The following is an 18248-nucleotide window of genomic DNA, read 5'->3' as shown; positions in this document are numbered from 1 at the left end:
AAATTGTTATTGAGATAGACTAGAGATGGTATACTTTTAAGTTATTTGTTTTTACGTACTGTTTTCTACATAAAATCATCCTACATAATGTAAAGAACATTCTGTGAAAATATAATCTTCAATATTGACTGAGTAAGGTCATGTCAAAGATTGAAATCATGGTGAAATTAATACTTGAAATAAAAATGTAATGCTCTTTATCTCAGAATTTGATTTTGAGACTTTAGCTTGGATTTCACTGACAGGGTAACATGGTCAACTTACCAATTTACCATTTCCTACACCAGTTATAATATGTTATTTTAGTATTTCAATATTTAACAAGATGCAATATTAAAATGGAAATGTATTACTAAAACTCAAAGGTTCACCTTATTCAAATTTTATAATATATCTACATAATATATAGCTCAATAAATTAAGCAAAATGCAGTGTGGATTTCAAACTGCACAAAGGTATTTACATGGATAAACCCTACTTCAACATGACTACTAAATGCATTATGAGACATGGACAGATGTTTGTATTACTTTAAACGGACAATATGCTAATTTTCCAGCTCCCCTAGAGTTAAACATTAGATTTTTACTGTTTTGGAATCCATTCAGCTGATCTCTGGGTCTGGCATAATTCATTGAATCTGATTAGACCATTAGCATCACGCTAAAAATAACCAAAGAGTTTCAATATTTTTCCTATTTAAAACTCTTCTGTATGTACATTGTGTACTAAGACCTACGAAGAATTTAAAGTTGTGATTTTCTAGGCAGTTATGGCTAGGAACTATACTCTCATTCTGGCGTAATAATCAAGATATTATGCACTGCCCGAAAATAGTCCCCATAAGCCGCCTTTCCACTGCACACGACAAACGACGGCCGATAAGCCGGATGTCATTCATTTCCTATGGAGAGTCGCAAAGCGGATGCGTGAGGTGCCGACCATCTGCGGATGCGTAAATATCGGATCTGTTTTGACGGTTGGATGCGTTAAAACATTTGAACTTGTGCGACTAAACCGCATGCGATATGCCGACCGGAAGTTATGTTTTTCATTGTATTCCAATCACAAACTGTGTGTGAGGTGAAAATGATTAATCCTTTTGGTTTAACTTTATTAGTTACACTTGAATCCTTAAAAAACACTATTGATTACTGATAATAAATACATTATTAATTTAATTTGTGTATGTAATTATTTTAATCTTGTCTTTATATGTTCTCTCAAAAAAATATTGGCAATCTTTGTCATATATGCATAGCTGTTTATTGTTTCATTCATTTGCATTAATTTATTTATTCCACCATGGTAAATATATTAGAATGAAGCCTCTTGCGCTGGAATGAGCTTCCCTCCCATATACGATTAAACTGAAACTTCATTACGACTGCCACTAGGGGGAGAACTCCGACTGTCGTTTCCGTATGTCGTGTGCAGTGGAAAGGCGGCTTTAGTATCTTTCAATAGCAGGGGACTATTTTCTTTGATTATTACACCAGAATGAGAGTATAGTTCCTAGCCATAACTGCCTAGAAAATCACAACAACAATTTCACAATCACAATTTAAATTCTTTGTAGGTCTTAGTACACAATGTACATACAGAGGAGTATAACTTTTAATTTTCTGTCTGTCTTAGTACACGATGTAACTACAGAAGAGTCAAGTTTTCAATAAGAAAAATATCTAAACTCTTTGGTTATTTTTGAGCGCAATGCTAATGGTCTAATCAGATTCAATGGATTGTGCTAAGCTATGCTAAAAGTGCTAGCGCCAGACCCAGAGATCAGCTGAATGGATTCCAAAACTGTAAAAATCTAATGTTTAACTCTAGGGGAGCTGGAAAATAAGCATGTTTTCAAAAAAAAGTGGAGTGTCCCTTTAACGCAAAAGAGTAGCAGAATGGTGATTTTAATGTCTTGAACGGAAACATTTTCATGAGTGTGCATTAACATGTAATCAAATATGAAATAAAAGCATAATATGGTTTACTGTGCAAGCTCAGAACTTTAACTTCCCCCTCCTTAAAGGCACACAAGGCAAGTCTGAGTATTATTTCTCTACTCGCTCCCCCTAGTGTCTGGGAGTAAATGCGTTCTATATCTAAGACTATACGAGACTGAAGGACACCGGGTCGGATACAGCGAACTTGCAAGTGGGGTATTCTTCCTACAGACGGTAGGGGCGGGCGAGAGAGTCTTCATTCGTCATGTAATGAGTCATTTAACCATATACCGACTTACGAAGATTATTTATTAACATAAAAATGCTGCCTTGTGTCCCTTTAACTGGTATAAATGTACCAGCAGAGAGTGAGGCAATGGGGTGTCCCGGGACAGAGGTGAGGTACAGCTATAGAGACCTTTATGTGCTGACTGGTGGATTACATGAACATGCCCTTTACAAATGTAATTAAATAAACTTCAATAATAATTGCTTTTTTGTTAAATACCCCATAATGAATGGAGCGAAAATCAATGCACAGGATAAAGAACAGAGGAAAAACAACCAGCAGCACATTCAATTATTCATGTATTCATTATTAAAAGCGGCAAAACCACATAAAACCAACCACTTTAATGACATAATACAACATTTATAATGAGCAGATTAAAATGAGCTTCATTTGTTTTATTTAGAATCCGTTAATTCTTACATCTGAAAAAGTGCTAGTTGAAAAATGTCACGGAAATACCTGAGTGCGAAACAATTTCTGAAAGCAAAAACATTTTTTAAAGGACATATTTATTTTTATCCTCTTCACCAGTTGTCCATCTGTCACCATCATCATAAACAAATGACATGAAATTTTCATTCACAAGAATGATAGTCTGTTACAAACACAGCATCATCTAGACCGCTCGCACACATTTTGGTGCAGGTGTCTGCCAAACAACTGCTTATACAGACGGGCTTCAAACAATGCTTGGGGTAATTCAAAGGGCCACAAAAACAATGGACTTAATTCATGATACACGAGCTGTGTAACTGTGTGTAACTCATTCATAAAATCATTCTTATCAAAGCTGCTGCATCCATTTTGATGCAATTACATTAAAAAAACAATTACACACAAATACACTTTGGTCGTTTCATCAACGAAGCCCAAAGTCTGAAAACAACATGTAATGATGTCCATAAATAAGGTGCCTTGTATGATTTCTTTGATGGTACTTCATGACTTGAACGTTTTCTTTGATCGTTTCTTATTTAATACACCCAATGTATTTGTGAACATACCTAAATTACAGAAGCAAGATTGTTTATAAGCATTATGCTGAAATATTTCTGTTCATCCAGAAAACGAAACAACCGAACAGTAGCGTTTTGTTATTTTGGAAAACAGGATTATTTCAAAAACATAACGTTCCTGTAACTCATTCCCTTATCGCTCGACCACAATGTCATAAAACACAAACCAGTCTTTTTAATGAGAGGCATCTTAACAAATGTTTTTACATGACAACACTGAAGTGATGATTTTATTTCATTGGAATGGCAGACAATAAAAGCGCATGTTTAACAGAAAGTGCAGTCGCTCTCCTCCTCACATTAAAATAGTTTGTTTTCTGCACACTGCTGTTCACTACGATTGTGTTAACATTTAACAGCTAGAAATCAAGGCTTGCCTCTTTCAATCGCTGAGGTCTTTTACAAGTAAATACTGGCAGAACGACGGATGGCTTTTGGTTTAGGACATTGTGTGCCTATGTACGCCCACCCACTAATAAATAAATACGTGACATTATAAAATCAAAAGGTGCTCTTGCTGTGATTTGCATTTGTTAATGTATACATCTTCTATCATAGCATTATTGAAACTTGTTAAAAATATACACAAATGATTTCTATTTACTGTATTCAGTGCAAGAAAATACATTACATGTAAGGCATGACTCCCAAAAGAAGAGATCCAAAATAATTGGCCGTATGTGCATGTTTGCCACGAGTTGACTACATAAACATCGAATCTGTAGTGGTCTTCACATCAAACATACAATGTTCATCTGATAAACTAGACCGAGCTCTCAAGACACACCAGGACTACAAAGAGCGAATGATGTGCGAGCCGATAAAAACTTTAAAGCTTTGAATCATACCATTTCAAATAGTTGCTCAGATAAACATCATGGCTGGCTTTGAAATGGTTTTAAGTAAAACCTGGACATACTAGGTAAAAATTTTACCAAAAATGGTAAAAAACGTTGACTGAGGAGTACACCAGACTGAAAGATGAGAATTCTGTGATTATTTACTCTCCTTCATCTTATTCGAATAAAATACTAAAATAAAATGTTAATAATGCTCTTTGATTGACAATGGAAGTATAAAGTGACCAGGAGCTGTTGAGCTTTGAAAGTTAAAACTATGAACACTTTTACATTTAAAAACTTACCACACTGTGCATGATAAAGATGCGTCAATACGAATGCAAATAAGATTTGCTTGTCATTACACAAAGCACAACTTAAGAATATCTGGAATCATCGTTAAAATTGATTAAAAGCTTTTTTTGTTCATTATGGTGCTCGACAGCTTAAGGTCCCAGTATGCTTTCACTGCATGAAGGGAGGAGCAGCCTTAAAGCATCGTGAGGGTGAGTGTATAGACAAAAATGATCATTTAGAGGTTAAATCATTTTTTTCATATATTGATCATGGTTCGCTTGCAGCATTTAAGCGGTATGTGGGTATAAAAATATAAACATTTAAGACCCTGAATGAGCGATTTGCTTTGCGGAAAAGTGTGAGACTTTTGACCGGGACCACCAGTTTTTTGAATCAGATTAAACAACAATACAGGTTGTTAAATGTAGGCATCTATACTGTATGTCATGTGTATCTGTAGAGTATTACATTTGCTCATGACTGAGGCTAAGTGAACATTACATTACGGTTTCCTTGTGATGTCGCATGATATGTTGGTTCTTTTCCGAAGGTCGCCTGAAACCCTTTTTGCAGTAGTCACACCTGTGAGGATAGTCCTTAGTGTGAATGGATATGACGTGCCGCTTGAAACCCGAAGCGTCCGTAGTGTTGTACTCGCAATATTGGCATTGGTAGACCTTGCGACCGCTGTGCGTCTTCATGTGCTTTTTCAGTTCGTTCTGTTGCCTGAAACCACGCTTGCAACGCTTGCATTTGAACGGCAAGTCCTTGGTGTGAACGGACAAGATGTGCCTGCTGAGCGTGAAGGGGTCTGATATCTTAAAATCACAGTGTCGGCACTGATGTACTTTATTTCCCTTGTGAGTCTCGGCGTGCTTTTTCAGTTCTGAGGGTCTGTGGAAGCCCTTTTCACACACGTCGCACTTGTGCGGGAAGTCTTTGGTGTGCACCGAGATGATGTGACGCTTCAAGTCGCTGGAATTGGTGCTCTTGTGGTCGCAGTGCGGACACTGGTGAGTCTTGTGGCCCTGAAAGATCTCCGTGTGCCTCTGGAGCTCTCTGTCATCGGCGAAGGCCTGTGGGCACTGTCCACACTTAAAGGGAAGGTCTGTGCCGTGTTTGCTCTTTATGTGAGTCTTTAAGTTGGACTGATCGGCACAACGAAAGTCGCAGTGCTGGCAACGGAAGGGCTTCTCGCCCGTGTGGGTCCTCATGTGCTTCTTGAGCTCCGATGGGTGGCGGAAGCCCTTGGCGCACTCCACGCAAACGTGCGCAAAGTTCTTGCTGTGCACAGCCAGCAGATGGCGGTTCAGGAGACCCTGTTCGGCCGTCTCGTACTCGCAATACTTACACTTGTGCAGCTTGGGCTCCTTGTCGCGCAGGATGAGTTTGTTGGAGCCGAGAGGGCTTGCCTCGTGATAGCGGCGCGTGTACTCCGTGTACTCTGGGATCTTTTCGTTCTTGATGATGAGCTTGTGGCTTTCCAGATGGTTGTGGAAACTCACCTTCTTGTTGGTGGTGAAGTCACAGTCGGTGCACTGGTACTTCTTCTTAAAAACGTGGTCCGGGTGGTTCTTCATGTGCCGTTTGAGGAAGCCTCGCGTCTTGAACTTCTTGCCGCAGATGTGGCAGGGGTAGACGGTGAGGGGCTGTCCATCAGGACCAATAATAACAGCTAGAACACAAAGAAAGGGAATGTACTGAGAAGTCAACTTTTTAAAAAAAAAAACAGGAAAAAGACGGGGCAGGATATCATGGGGACTAAATGTTTTTCAATGACCTAACGAGCATTAAATTGCTGTGCGTGCTGTAGCCACAAGAGTAGTTATTAACATGGTTTCTGTCCTAAGCAACAACAGCCGAAATGGAAAGACATTACAGATATGGAGCAACCTATTACATAAAAGATTACAAAAGCAAACACTGATTTGTCATACCGGTCTGGCACTGGCGTGACTCTCCCCTCCTCTTCTTCTTCAGCCTCTGTTTGAGAGCTCGGCTGGTGTTTATGCTGTCTGTGATCTGCAGGTATGGGGTAGCAGTGCCATTCTTACTCTCTAAACCGCTGCCTGTAGGAAAAACCATCACAGGTGAGCTGCTTGGACTAGCTTGTGATATACATGGACTAAACGTAAAGCAGAAGGCTTATTGTAAATTTGACTCCACATTCTGTCTTTCTGTCTATTGTCTGTGGAGAAGCATTCAACAAACGTGTACATATAGAGACTCTCACCAAAATGACTTACAAATGAGAATGCGTTCAACATTTTGTCATACAAGTTCACATTTCTCCTTTAAGAGCAAAACACTGTTTGCATTGTCAGCTTCTATGGCCATTTTACATCAAAGGTTTGTAAACAACATCAGTAGGAGATTGTTGATGGTTTTCATGTTTGGGATGAAACAACTTTTCTCATTGCTTTCAGCCCAGGGGACAGTTGTTGCACGAGCTGGGCGTACACTTGGTTGTAAGAATAGCCTGGACATAAAATGTGTTTTACATCATACCTAGAATTTACACCTGTTGAACCATCTAGGCGTAGCGCACGTCTGAGACCACGTGTAGTCAAAAGCCCTATTCGGGCGGAAATTGTTTCTCATGGGGATGTTTGTAAAAATATATTTGCATGCTTCCTCTGCGAAAACTTCAGATGAAGATAAATTTGCGGTGGATGTGTGAGTTTATAATTGAAAACACCTGGAAACGAGCCGCATATGTGTGGTTAATTAGGCTACATGATCCTTAACACGACCCGGATACTTGATTATATGTATATGGAATACTGTTGTGTAATTGAATACATTTTCAAATTGCATTCAGCACTTGGTTTTGCACTTGCTGCTAATAGATATTTTAAACGTTTTCGTGATTTTGTTTACAGCGGTGTGAAAAAGTGTTGGCCCCATTCCAGATTTTTATTTTTTGCATGTTTGTCACACTTTATTGTTTCATATCTTCAAACAAATTTAAATATAAATAAAAGATAACACAAGTAAACACAACATGCAGTTTTTTTAATCCATGTGGCCATATGGTGCTTTTCAGTGGTCTGAACAGATGTGCAGAATGACTTTTGCATTGATCCCACTGAGAGATCTGAATTCGAAAGGCAATTAAATTACCACTCGACCATTTTGTCAAATAACAGTCTGTAATTCAGCCGAGGATTGTTACGCGGGTGGTCGGAGAAAAACTGGATTCGGTTGGCAATAAAATCACTGACAACCCTTTGTAAATGTTGAAAATACCTTACGTCCCCATGAGAAACAATTACTGTCCGGATAGGGCTGAAAGTATTAAGTTTAAATTCTTGACTTATTTCTATGATTGAAATTTGGGCAATTCTCATGTACAGGCGACCCGAGCAGTGGCCTTTTAGGCATGAAAGCGTGATCAGAGATCGCACCAATAAATTCTTATATCTCCTTATCAAGCGTGCCGTACAAGCCCTGAAAAGTGAAGCCAAAATGTCTTGATCGCCCCCAAGTGACTGGTCCTAGTATAGGTAATAAACCCCGCCTCCCCCATGATTTGATTTCGCGGCTTTACTTCCTGCTAACTACTGCCCAGCATAGATATGTATAAAGGCTAGATGGCTCGCCCGCGCTGCTGGCCAATTGAGTGGAACGTCTGCATTTTGGCGGCCATCTTACAACAGGGCGCTCGCTCACTCCTAGCATTGAGTTTTAATGATGCAGGTACTTTTAAATGACCATAACTTGCTTAATTTTTTACCGATTTTCAAACGGTTTGGTTTGTTATAAACGTCAAAGATGTAACTATGACACTGCATACCTATACTAAAAATATATAAAAAATTCATGAAACATGTCAAAGCATCCTGTATTATAGCCACGTTAATAACGTTTGTAAAAAACCAAACCGTTTGAAAATCGGTAGAAAATTGAGCAAGTTATGGTCATTTAAAAGTACCTTCACCATTAAACTCAATGCTACGAGTGAGCGAGCGCCCTGTGGTAAGATGGCCGCCAGGTGATGCCATTAGGGACTCAGCGGTAAGCCATCTAGCCTTTATACATATCTATGCTGCCCAGCCTCAAGACCCAAGATGTCAGCACCGTATCAGGACACTGGCGGCTTCACTTTTCACCAATGGAAGAGAGCGAACAGGCGTTGTCTATCTTTTTTTACAGTCTATGCTCCTTATACAATACTAACATATTCATGAAGACAGAGCTGAGAACTTATTGAAAGGTTTGATGGTGTAGATCTGCACGTGACGCACGCATCTTGAGGGAGAGCGCACTGGTAAAGGTGTGAGAGGACAAAGCGCTCTCGTTTGTCATCTATTAGCCAGAGTCAGTACATTTAAGTTTGTAACCATAGTAATGTGAATGGTGTCTCAACTATCTGGGACTGGTCATAGTTTCAGATGGTACAACAGGCCTAAATATTTGTTTAAAGGCCGGACGTAGCTAAGCTTAAAACCAACTTTTTACGTCCAGCTGGTGCAACAGACCCCAGGTAAGAGAAAGTAAAGTAAAGGACCATAAGCCCAGGCCGCAGGGACGAAGGTCTTGTTAACTGGTGTATCCTCTGACTGGACTTCCTGGATGGCAGGAGCCTCTTCCTCTCCGACAATCACCTCCATATACACCTGGTCAGTCATCTCAGAACAGTCTTTACACAAAACAAAGTAGAGCAAAAACAACACATTAGGCTCACTGCAGGCACACAGACCATATGGGTGACTTCTTAAAAAGAGTAACTCACTGATATCATCCTCTCCCTGACTGGCGTCCTTCACGGCCATGTAGACCATCTTCTCTCTGGGCAGTCTGCCTGAGACCGCTGACTCCAACACTGCGTGCCCATTGGGAAAATCACTCTCTGATACCACTTCTGTGCTGCCTACACCAGAATGCAAACAGAATTATGGATTGCTTTAAGAAAAACAAACTTTAATATGTTTATATGTAGATAAGCTCTACATATGTGCAGCTATACTGCAGTTTAATCTGATTGCATCTGATTGTTGGTAGGATACAGTTGGGATACGCAAAAGGACATTAACGTAACACACAAATCAAAATTTTGAGAAATATTTTCGATTTTCTTTATTTGCCCAAAATGGCAGACTGCAGTAACATAACACATCGAGCTTAAAGTCAATTTTGTTTACAGCCCAATATCACTGAACACAATTTGAATCATGGGGTGGTTGCTTTTACGTTAGATGCTCCTGGCAACAGATATTTATTTTTACACAGTGCTAAATGTCATAAGGTGACACTGTGAAACACAGTATTGTGTAATTTTTCTTGTCAATGTTTAGTGTTTGACCATAAATCGATGTAACTTTATTTGAGCATGTGACACTGCTGCTCCTGATCTGTTTCACAGTTATAATAAGACTTTCAGCACTGTTGCCACAAACTAGCCATTGATATATGTCCTGATAGTGATGCTTAGCGAATATAAATAATATTTATTTAAAAGCAGTACAAATCTGCATTTCTATCAATAATCATTTCTGTACTGCTTGATTTATTTCAGTATTGATATTTCTTAGGGATGGAGCAATATATGGGCCTATAATCGGTATCTGCATTTTTTTATTATATCCTGCCAATTAACTCTTTCCCAGCCAGCATTTAAAGCGTTTCCAGCCAACGGAAGCATTTTTTAAATGATTTTCACAGAAGTTTAATGCCTTTCAAAAATGTTATTTTTTAAATATATAAAAATAAACTGTATCAAATTAAAGAACTGACCCTCTATTTTCAAAAAAAAGTTTCATCCTATCTTTATTTGTTCTCTTTGCATCACCTCTCAATTATGACCCATATATTAGAGGTGATAAAAGAGAATATATGTTTCTTCAAAAAGACAACATTTTGAGAAAAAGCTGAAATAATTGGATTTTTGTAAAGGACTTTGTTAGAGACCTGATTTAGGACGATAATCAAAACATACACAGAGTTTTTACTGTTTTTGAATCAGGGTATGATTCAGTGTTTTATAAGTTAGGTAAGAGCGCCACCTAGTAGATAATAGCAGAAATATGGATTGCCGTAAAAACTCGTCAGGGAATTGGCAGGGAAGCGTTTTCTCTTGATTGACGAGATAACTCATCAATGTTGGGGAAAAGTTAAAGGGGCAGAAAAACACCAGAATTCATACTGTGTAATTATGTTGAATTAGGTCACAATGACAACAGAATTGCAGTTTATACACTCTGCACTACTCAGATTTTACGACATCGGTATCAATAGATGTCATTCTAGGTAATTGAATATTTATATTGGCACAGAAATGTTGTATTGGTGCACCATGTATTTTTATGTTCTTTTTTTGGTTTGTGTCTCTTACCTATTTCCACATCTTCATCCCCTTCAGCCTTAAAGATATAAACTTTAATGACTTCTGAGCTGAACTCATCCTCTTTCGACCCATCGTCGTCCTGGATCATGTCTGTGCTGATCTTTAATGGCGTATCTCCAATGTCGAGCTTCCCCCCAACTTCATCCACTGCACAGAAGCCAAAAATTAGCCAAAACATCAGCCTACATGCAATTTATCTACTACCTAATGATTAAGAATCACAAAATTCCAGATCAAACCTATCAAAAATGTTTGTAAATGTCAGCACTTTTATGGTTTGTATAAGAATGTTATGTCGTTTTATACAGGGTTTCTGCAGGGTTTAGTCAGTCAAATTTTAGACTTTTTAAGACCTTTTTATGACCATTATGATTTAAATTTATGACCTACACGAATAACGAAAAATAACATTAAAATTCCTTTCAAATGTCTTTTTTTTTTACTTTCATTGAAATCAGTAACAAGTTAATACGAGACAAACGGAATCCCGTGCTGTACTTGGACCGGGTAGTGACGGAGCCGATCAAAACTGACTGATCGCCTGCACCCGCTGCAGACCTTTTACAGCAACTTTATGCTTTCCTGACTTTGCATGCGAACGTAAGGCTTTTTATGCCTAAACTAGACAGCTCCAGCGCCTTCTTACACAGTGTGCAATAGGCTTGATACCAATTGTTTGCTACGGCTTGAGCCAACTACTAAACGCATCGTCTTCGAACCATAGCTCGTTAAATGTACACTTTCCCATTGTTATAGACCCGGAGATTTCAGTTAAACTAAGCTGACCCTCGAGAGTTCAGAGTTCGCGGGAGACCACGGTTTTCTGAAGTACTTCCGACAAGTCTGTTTGCTGCCGCCAGCGCATTTTTGTGGGGAAAGGCAACAATGAATGAACGAGTATATAAATCTAAGACGTGGCTAATGTAATTTATGACCATGTATGGAAAATCTGGATGTTTTTATGACTTTTTATGGCCTAAAATTTTCATTATTAAATTTAAGACGTTTTATGACTTTTTATGACTCCGCGGAAACCCTGTTATAAGAATGTCGTTTCTGTGTTTCCCATGGTAACTGCATGAGTCTAAAGGGCGATTTATAGTCGTGCGTAGGTCCTACGCCGTAGCTACGGAGAAAACAAAGATGAGCCAAGTTGAGGAGTGTTTGAACTCAAGCTGCAACATAAGTCGCTGTTTATTTACTTCCATCATTGCTGGTCTTCTCAAAATATACACAACAAGTTGCTATTTCTTCTTCATTTGTGGGTTAACTTGCTTAGCTTCTTCTTCTGTGACGACTTCTGCTGCTACTGTGGTCACACGCGTGATTACTGCCAACCAGCGGTTTCGCGTGTGTTTGCACGCCGCACAAGTATAAATGAAAAACGACGCGGAACCTTACGCCGTCGCTGCTACGCCGTAGGACCTACGCACGACTATAAATCGCCCTTAAGTAATATGTAGCTTTGTGTAACTACATTGCTCAAAAAATCTTCACATGGTTTCTGGGATAAGGCTGTCAAAAAGGCTGTCTAAGAATGATATGTGCTGAATGTGCTTCCCTTGAAAAGATACTCTTCCTGAGTTTTTTAATGGATTTAACACTTGTTTTTAATAGAAGATTGGATTGAAGTGCCAGACAGATCCAATTTCGAAAATTACCTGTATTGCAGTGTCATTAAGCTGTCCATCAATGTAAACGATATGCAGTAGTTGACCCAAAAAGTGTATAATATATAAAGATTTTGGCTTCTAAAATAGGGAGTGGCCCCAGAACCGTGTTTACGAGTCAAATTATTTTCAAATCATCAACCTGTTGTCTGCTTACGTATGAAGGCAATCCTTTGTATAATCTCCGCCTACAGTCTTGCTCACGAGAAACGAAAACCCTGACCTGCCCACAGACACTTCCGCTAGTTAGTGTGTAAACATCATGTGGGGAAGACACTGTGTTTTCAGCTGTAAAGGCAAGTTTGTGTTTTTTTCACTACCAAATGATGAAGATGTGAAGAATCAGTGGTTAAAATTACCTTTTCAAGGAGGGATTTGCTAAACGTTTGGCCATGAAAGATGGTACCCAGTTGGAACAACATGCATCTTCTAACCACAACCTGTATGTTTGATTATTATGTTATGTGCCCCCCCACCCCACCCCCGAGTGTTTTGAATGTCTAGTTTACTGCAATGTCTTATCAGTAAGTCGCACTAACAATACTGTTTGCTGTTTAGCTTAGATGGGGTTAAAGCAGACTGAAACTATGAACGGCTTCGCACGAATCATTTGGGGGTCTCTTGAGAAATGAGGTACTATTAAATTTTGTATTTTGACCTTGCATGCATTTAAAATTGTTGTTGGGGACTTCTTAACAATATTAGCAAGCTTAGGAAATTAAACTTGACTAGCACTTTTTAAACTATAAAAAAACAAACAATTTGGATTTTTGTGCCCTTTCTATCTGACTGATCACTGGAAATGTATAAAGTGCATGTTTGTTCTTGCAACCAGAATATTGTAGTAGAGCGCCCTGTCCAAATACACAGAACAGAACGAAAATGTATTGATTTATTATATAAATGTTATTTTTTGGACATAGAACCGGATCTCATTTCCCAAACCTACTGAGACATTATGCAGATGTCCACTCACAGGAAATCATGAGATAGTCCTCTGACGTACTCTTCACATCCTCCTCATCTTCCTCCTTAATACTGCCATCAGATGTCACGGTGTCGTGTGAATGAATCTCCGTCTCCGTGTCGGTTACCATGACCTCTCCAGACACCAGGTCATGATCCAGGTGACTCTCTTCATGAGGTGAAATAAGGTCAGCCACAAACACCTGATCAGATGCAGTCTCCTCAATCAGATCAGCAGTCAGCTCGTGGTGATCGACAGTGCCTCCCAGTGCCTCTTCAATGGCTACCTCCGCCCCCAGGATAGACTCAGACATGATGACTCCCTCAGTGGTGATGACGTCCTCATGGCAGATGTCGGGACCTTCCACCACCTCAGCCTCCAGGTCAGCCTCGAGCATGATACCCTCATCCGTCACCACATCAGAGACCAGCACGGCCTCCGGCACGGACACCACAATGTGGTCACCGTCGATGTGGGCCATACCCCCCATCCCGGCAACTTTTTAAAACAAATACATACAAACAAACATAAGTCTGCCCCAAACAAATTTTGACTTTTAAGATCTTAAGTGGCTGTTCCTTACCAAAATCTGGCATTATCATTGTATGGGGCATTTTGAGATCCTTGTGAAGCTCCAGGATCCCTCCACCTTGATCCATTATCTATGACTTCAACAATCCTGTATGTGCACGCAGAACAATTAGCACGAAAAATTATCACATTCAACTGAAAGCAAATACACTTATTAAAAATTGCAGTTTCAAAAGTATTAACAAAATATGGTAATATAAACAAACCTTCACATTTGATGATGATTCATTTCACGTGCAAGTCTCACAAACAATAAGGAAATCTGTGAACCTGGCATCTGCTTATAAAGTTTCTAAAAGAAATACAGACAGAGCATTTTTTGTTATTATTCTCTTGAATCCAAAGCAACAACACAAGAAAAATATTAATATTTAGTTTTATTATTTCTAAGCCTTGCCTTCCAGGTCATCTGCACAAAAGTCATTTTCTGACGTATTACCTCTGACTTCTTGCAAGCGTACCATTAAGCTCCCACAAGCAGGAATCAACGAATGTGGAAGTGCAAAGGATAGTGCACAAACAAAATGCCGGGCATGGTATATTGAGTTTTGGTATTATATCGGTATGTTTTCACAGGATACAGGATGAGACAATGGCATCTATATTCTGATATGACCCTCCTTCTTTGCATCATAAGATCTGCCAGAAATGTATACTGAGGTCAGACGTAAGCTTTCAGACCAGCTTGCATGTTGTCCAGCTGTATAGTTTCAATCAGAAAGCCATTTTATTTTTATCATGCAGTTTTAAAGAGACACTCCACTTTTTTATTCCTACCATTTTGGAATCCATTCAGCTGATCCCTGGGTCTGGCATTAGCACTTTTAGCAAAGCTTAGCACAATCCATTGAATCTGATTAGACCATTAGCATCGCGCTAAAAAATAACCAAAAAAAGTCCCCTGCTATTTCACTATATCACTACAACTGCTGCAGCCATGTTACAGCAGCAAACTCAATGATTATTATGCCAGAATGAGAGTATAGTTCCAAGCCATATCTGCCTAGAAAATCGCAACTTTTAATTTTCCATCGGTCTTAGTACAAGATGTTACTACCGAAGAGTCAAGTTTTAAATAGGAAAAATATTGAAACTCTTTGGTTATTTTTTTGCGCTATGCTAATGGGTCTAATCAGATTCAATAGATTGTGCTAAGCTATGATAAAAGTGCTATCGCCAGACCCGGAGATCAGCTGAACGGATTCCAAAATGATAAAAATCAAATGTTTAACTCTGGGGTAGCTGGAAAATGAACATATTTTCAAAAAAAGTGGAATGTCCCTTTAATAAAGGTGATTGTGAGATCCCACATAAGGCTTCCACTTGCATGTAAACGTTTATTCCACATTGTAGAAAGTACTGAGATATTTATAATATACCTCCATTTATCCCAAAATTACCAAGATATGAACACTGGTCAATATCGTCCAGGTCTCAAGATTACGTGCTTTTTGTGAGAAGTATCCATCCTCGCAAGAACTTTACAATATGATTAGGTCATGCCATGTGAGAGTTCAAGGGTCACGCCTATGTAAAAAAAACAGATAAAACAATGTACAGACTAAATGCACTGGAAGTCGTTTTTTGGATGAATGTGTCTGCCACATGCATTAATGAATGTAGATGAACAGAAATCGACTCTTTTCTGCAAGTGTAGAAGACCCAAAGGCCAATGTTTTATATAATATAGTATAAGTTTTAAATATCAATATTTTTTCTAGACAAACCCATTGTTTTGCTTCAGAAGACCCACTGGAGTCTTATAGATTTTTTTATGATGATAAAAGACCATTCAATGGCATTACAATAAAAGCAGAGCCAGTATATATATATATATGTTTGTAAGTCAGTCTGTGTTCAGCGAAAGAAAGTAAATTACTTTAACTGCACAATGGTGTTAACGTCATCTAGATCTCATTAATATTCATGAGACAAGCCTCCATCATAGTAGGTTTCCTAATGGCGCATATCACCCCATGCGTGATAGCGTATCATAAAACATGTATATGTTGTCGCTTTATCGTGTCAAATGTTAGACACAGCACAAAGTACAACACTAAGTTTCACAATTTCTTTTAATGTTATTTGTAAAAATAAGATAATATTTAGAGAAATGTTTGTGCGGCTGTATTCGAGTTACTGCGCCATCTTGTCATACGCCATTTTACTAAATGCTAAAGGCTAATAGCATTAGCTAATCTATATCTTAACGCATTAACGAATAAAACACATTCATAAATTATGAAACATACACCCCACACTACCACATTTGCCGCATTTATTCTGTATAGGCTTGTATAATGCGTCAGTATAATGCGCGCTCGTTGTTTGGTGTAGTTAAACGCGACTATGCGCTAGTAGGAGCGCGCCCAGGGCGCTTCCCCGCGCTTGAACGCAATACAAGGCTCCGCCAGGCCCACCCAGGCCGACTGGGCCGACGGCGACCGTTTCGTATACATGCCGCACAAATCCAGAACGCTTTACCTATTCCGCGACAGCCTTCCGAGAGTTGACGCGTTTCGGATCCCCTTGAATGCGTCGTAATTTATTATAGTTAATTTTCCAACGGTAGCACTACTGCGGCCTGTACATTGAGAATCCCAAACACTGTTTTCCAGGCCTAAACCAATCACGGAGCTCGTTTCGAGGCCTTGGCCAATCAGGCATCTCATGCCAAGACGTGAGCAAATCAGAATGCTCGGCGACAACAGTAGAGGGAGGGGGGTAGTGCAAACGCGCGGGACACTTGACGTCACCTCATACACAAACCTCTGCGCTGTTTACTGAATGCATTTGCTTTTAATTTCCCAAGTAATTTAAGAGCAAGCTGTGGACGAAACTTTTGATAATGACACTAATATTCATTTTTTTACTAAGTCAATGTTTTTAAATCTTTTGGTCAGATGTTACTATAGTATACTAAAGTATAATAACAAGCATTTCATAAATATCAAAGGAGTTTATTGACAATTACATTAATTTTATGCACGGACTCAATATTTGCAGTGTTGATCTTTTTCTTTATTCAAGATCTCTGCAATTCGCCCTGGCATGCTGTCAATCAACACAAGGGCCACATTCTGACAGATGACAGTCCATTCTTGCATAATCAATGCTTGGAGTTTGTTAGAATTTAATTTTGTTCACCCACTTTGGGATTAAGGTCTGGTGACTTTGATAAAAATCTGTCTTGCATTTCTTCATATGGATTTCCCCTTGCGACGGTAAGACCAAATATGGGCCAAGTTGAGAAGTGATTTTACTCAAACTGCAACAAAAGTTGCTGTCTGTTTACCTCCATCACTGCCGATCCTCTCAAACCATACATAATAAGCTGCTGCTTTTTCGTTTGTGGGTTTACTGGCCAAGCTGCATCTTCTTTGGCTGTTGTTGCACTGCTACTGTGGGTTAAACATTTGGATACTACTTCCTAGCATGTGTAATTGCATATCATTTTGGCTAAGAACAGAGACATATGTCTTAAAGGGATAGTTCACCCAAGAATGAAAAATTTCTCACCCGCATGTTGTTACAAACCTGTATAAATGTCTTTGTTCTGATGAAAAAGTAAGATATTTTGAGAAATGTTTGTAACCAAACCGTTCGTGGCCAACCCCATTCACTTCCATATTAGGATAAAAGTAGCCTGGTCCAACCAGACTCTCATACATTCATTTCATTTGTACAGAGAGTCTGGCCACGCTCCATTGCAAAGCGTTACTTCCGTTAAAGAGGGTCCTCTGTTGAAGTTTAAAACTATTGTATCTGCCCATAGTCACTCAGGATCTGCCATAGGCGATCGCTAACGTGTGGTCGTGACGTATATCATGTGCCGAAACCGGCCGGAAACAACAAGTGCGAATAATAAGACCAACAAAACTTAGAAAACCTGGTTCTTGCTCCGGCTTTAACTTCTGTATATTCTGCAGTTTTGTAACAACGGACCAAATAGCTTTTCTCAAGTCTTTTCTCGCTGCCATTACTTTACTACAACTCAAACTGATGCACAACCTCAATGTCATCGTTCTTAGCACCCCCCCCCCCCTGTTCGCTGATTGGTCCTGCAGATTTTTGCAGGAGAAAACGAAACTCTAGACAGCAGTCCCAGACGTAGTAGTGAAGCGAAATGAAAATTAAGCAGAAGCACGTAGGAGGGAGGAGCCAGGCTAGGATAAAAGAATGTAAACTATGGAAGTAAATGGGATCCACGAACGGTTCGGTTAAAGATATTTCTTAAAATATCTTCCTTTGTGTTCATCAGAACAAAGACATTTATACAGGTTTGT

At 39.2% G+C, this 18248-nt stretch overlaps 1 protein-coding gene across 2 annotated transcripts; it reads right to left on the bottom strand.

The window, feature by feature from the left end:
- Positions 1-2562: 2562 nt before the first annotated feature.
- Positions 2563-16603, bottom strand: znf711 (zinc finger protein 711). 2 transcript variants are annotated; one of them, XM_065249148.2, is made up of 9 exons: positions 16447-16603; positions 14169-14254; positions 13955-14050; positions 13381-13869; positions 10723-10881; positions 9124-9261; positions 8899-9030; positions 6326-6457; positions 2563-6063 (listed from the first exon to the last, which is right to left on the bottom strand). In XM_065249148.2, the coding sequence occupies exons 3-9, from the start codon at positions 14028-14030 to the stop codon at positions 4886-4888; spliced, it is 2304 nt and encodes a 767-aa protein (XP_065105220.2). In that variant the 5' UTR covers positions 14031-14050; positions 14169-14254; positions 16447-16603; the 3' UTR covers positions 2563-4885. The 2 variants fall into 2 exon arrangements, with proteins under 2 accessions (XP_065105220.2, XP_065105221.2); XM_065249149.2 differs by lacking the exons at positions 13955-14050; positions 14169-14254; positions 16447-16603 and having other exon boundaries at positions 13354-13488.
- Positions 16604-18248: the final 1645 nt, after the last annotated feature.

The sequence above is a fragment of the Paramisgurnus dabryanus genome, chromosome 16 (assembly GCF_030506205.2).
Source record: "Paramisgurnus dabryanus chromosome 16, PD_genome_1.1, whole genome shotgun sequence".
NCBI lineage: Eukaryota > Metazoa > Chordata > Actinopteri > Cypriniformes > Cobitidae > Paramisgurnus > Paramisgurnus dabryanus.
The sequence above is the reverse complement of the archived record's forward strand: the minus strand, read 5'-3'. Positions and strand labels throughout refer to the sequence as shown.

Coding starts and splice junctions, on each gene's coding strand:
- znf711 (XM_065249148.2), bottom strand. CDS start 14,030: ATGGATCAAGGTGGAGGGATCCTGGAGCTTCACAAGGATCTCAAAATG. Junction 13,870..13,954: donor AATGATAATGCCAGATTTTG/GTAAGGAACAGC, acceptor TGTTTTAAAAAG/TTGCCGGGATGGGGGGTATG. Junction 6,064..6,325: donor GTCACGCCAGTGCCAGACCG/GTATGACAAATC, acceptor TTTGTGTTCTAG/CTGTTATTATTGGTCCTGAT.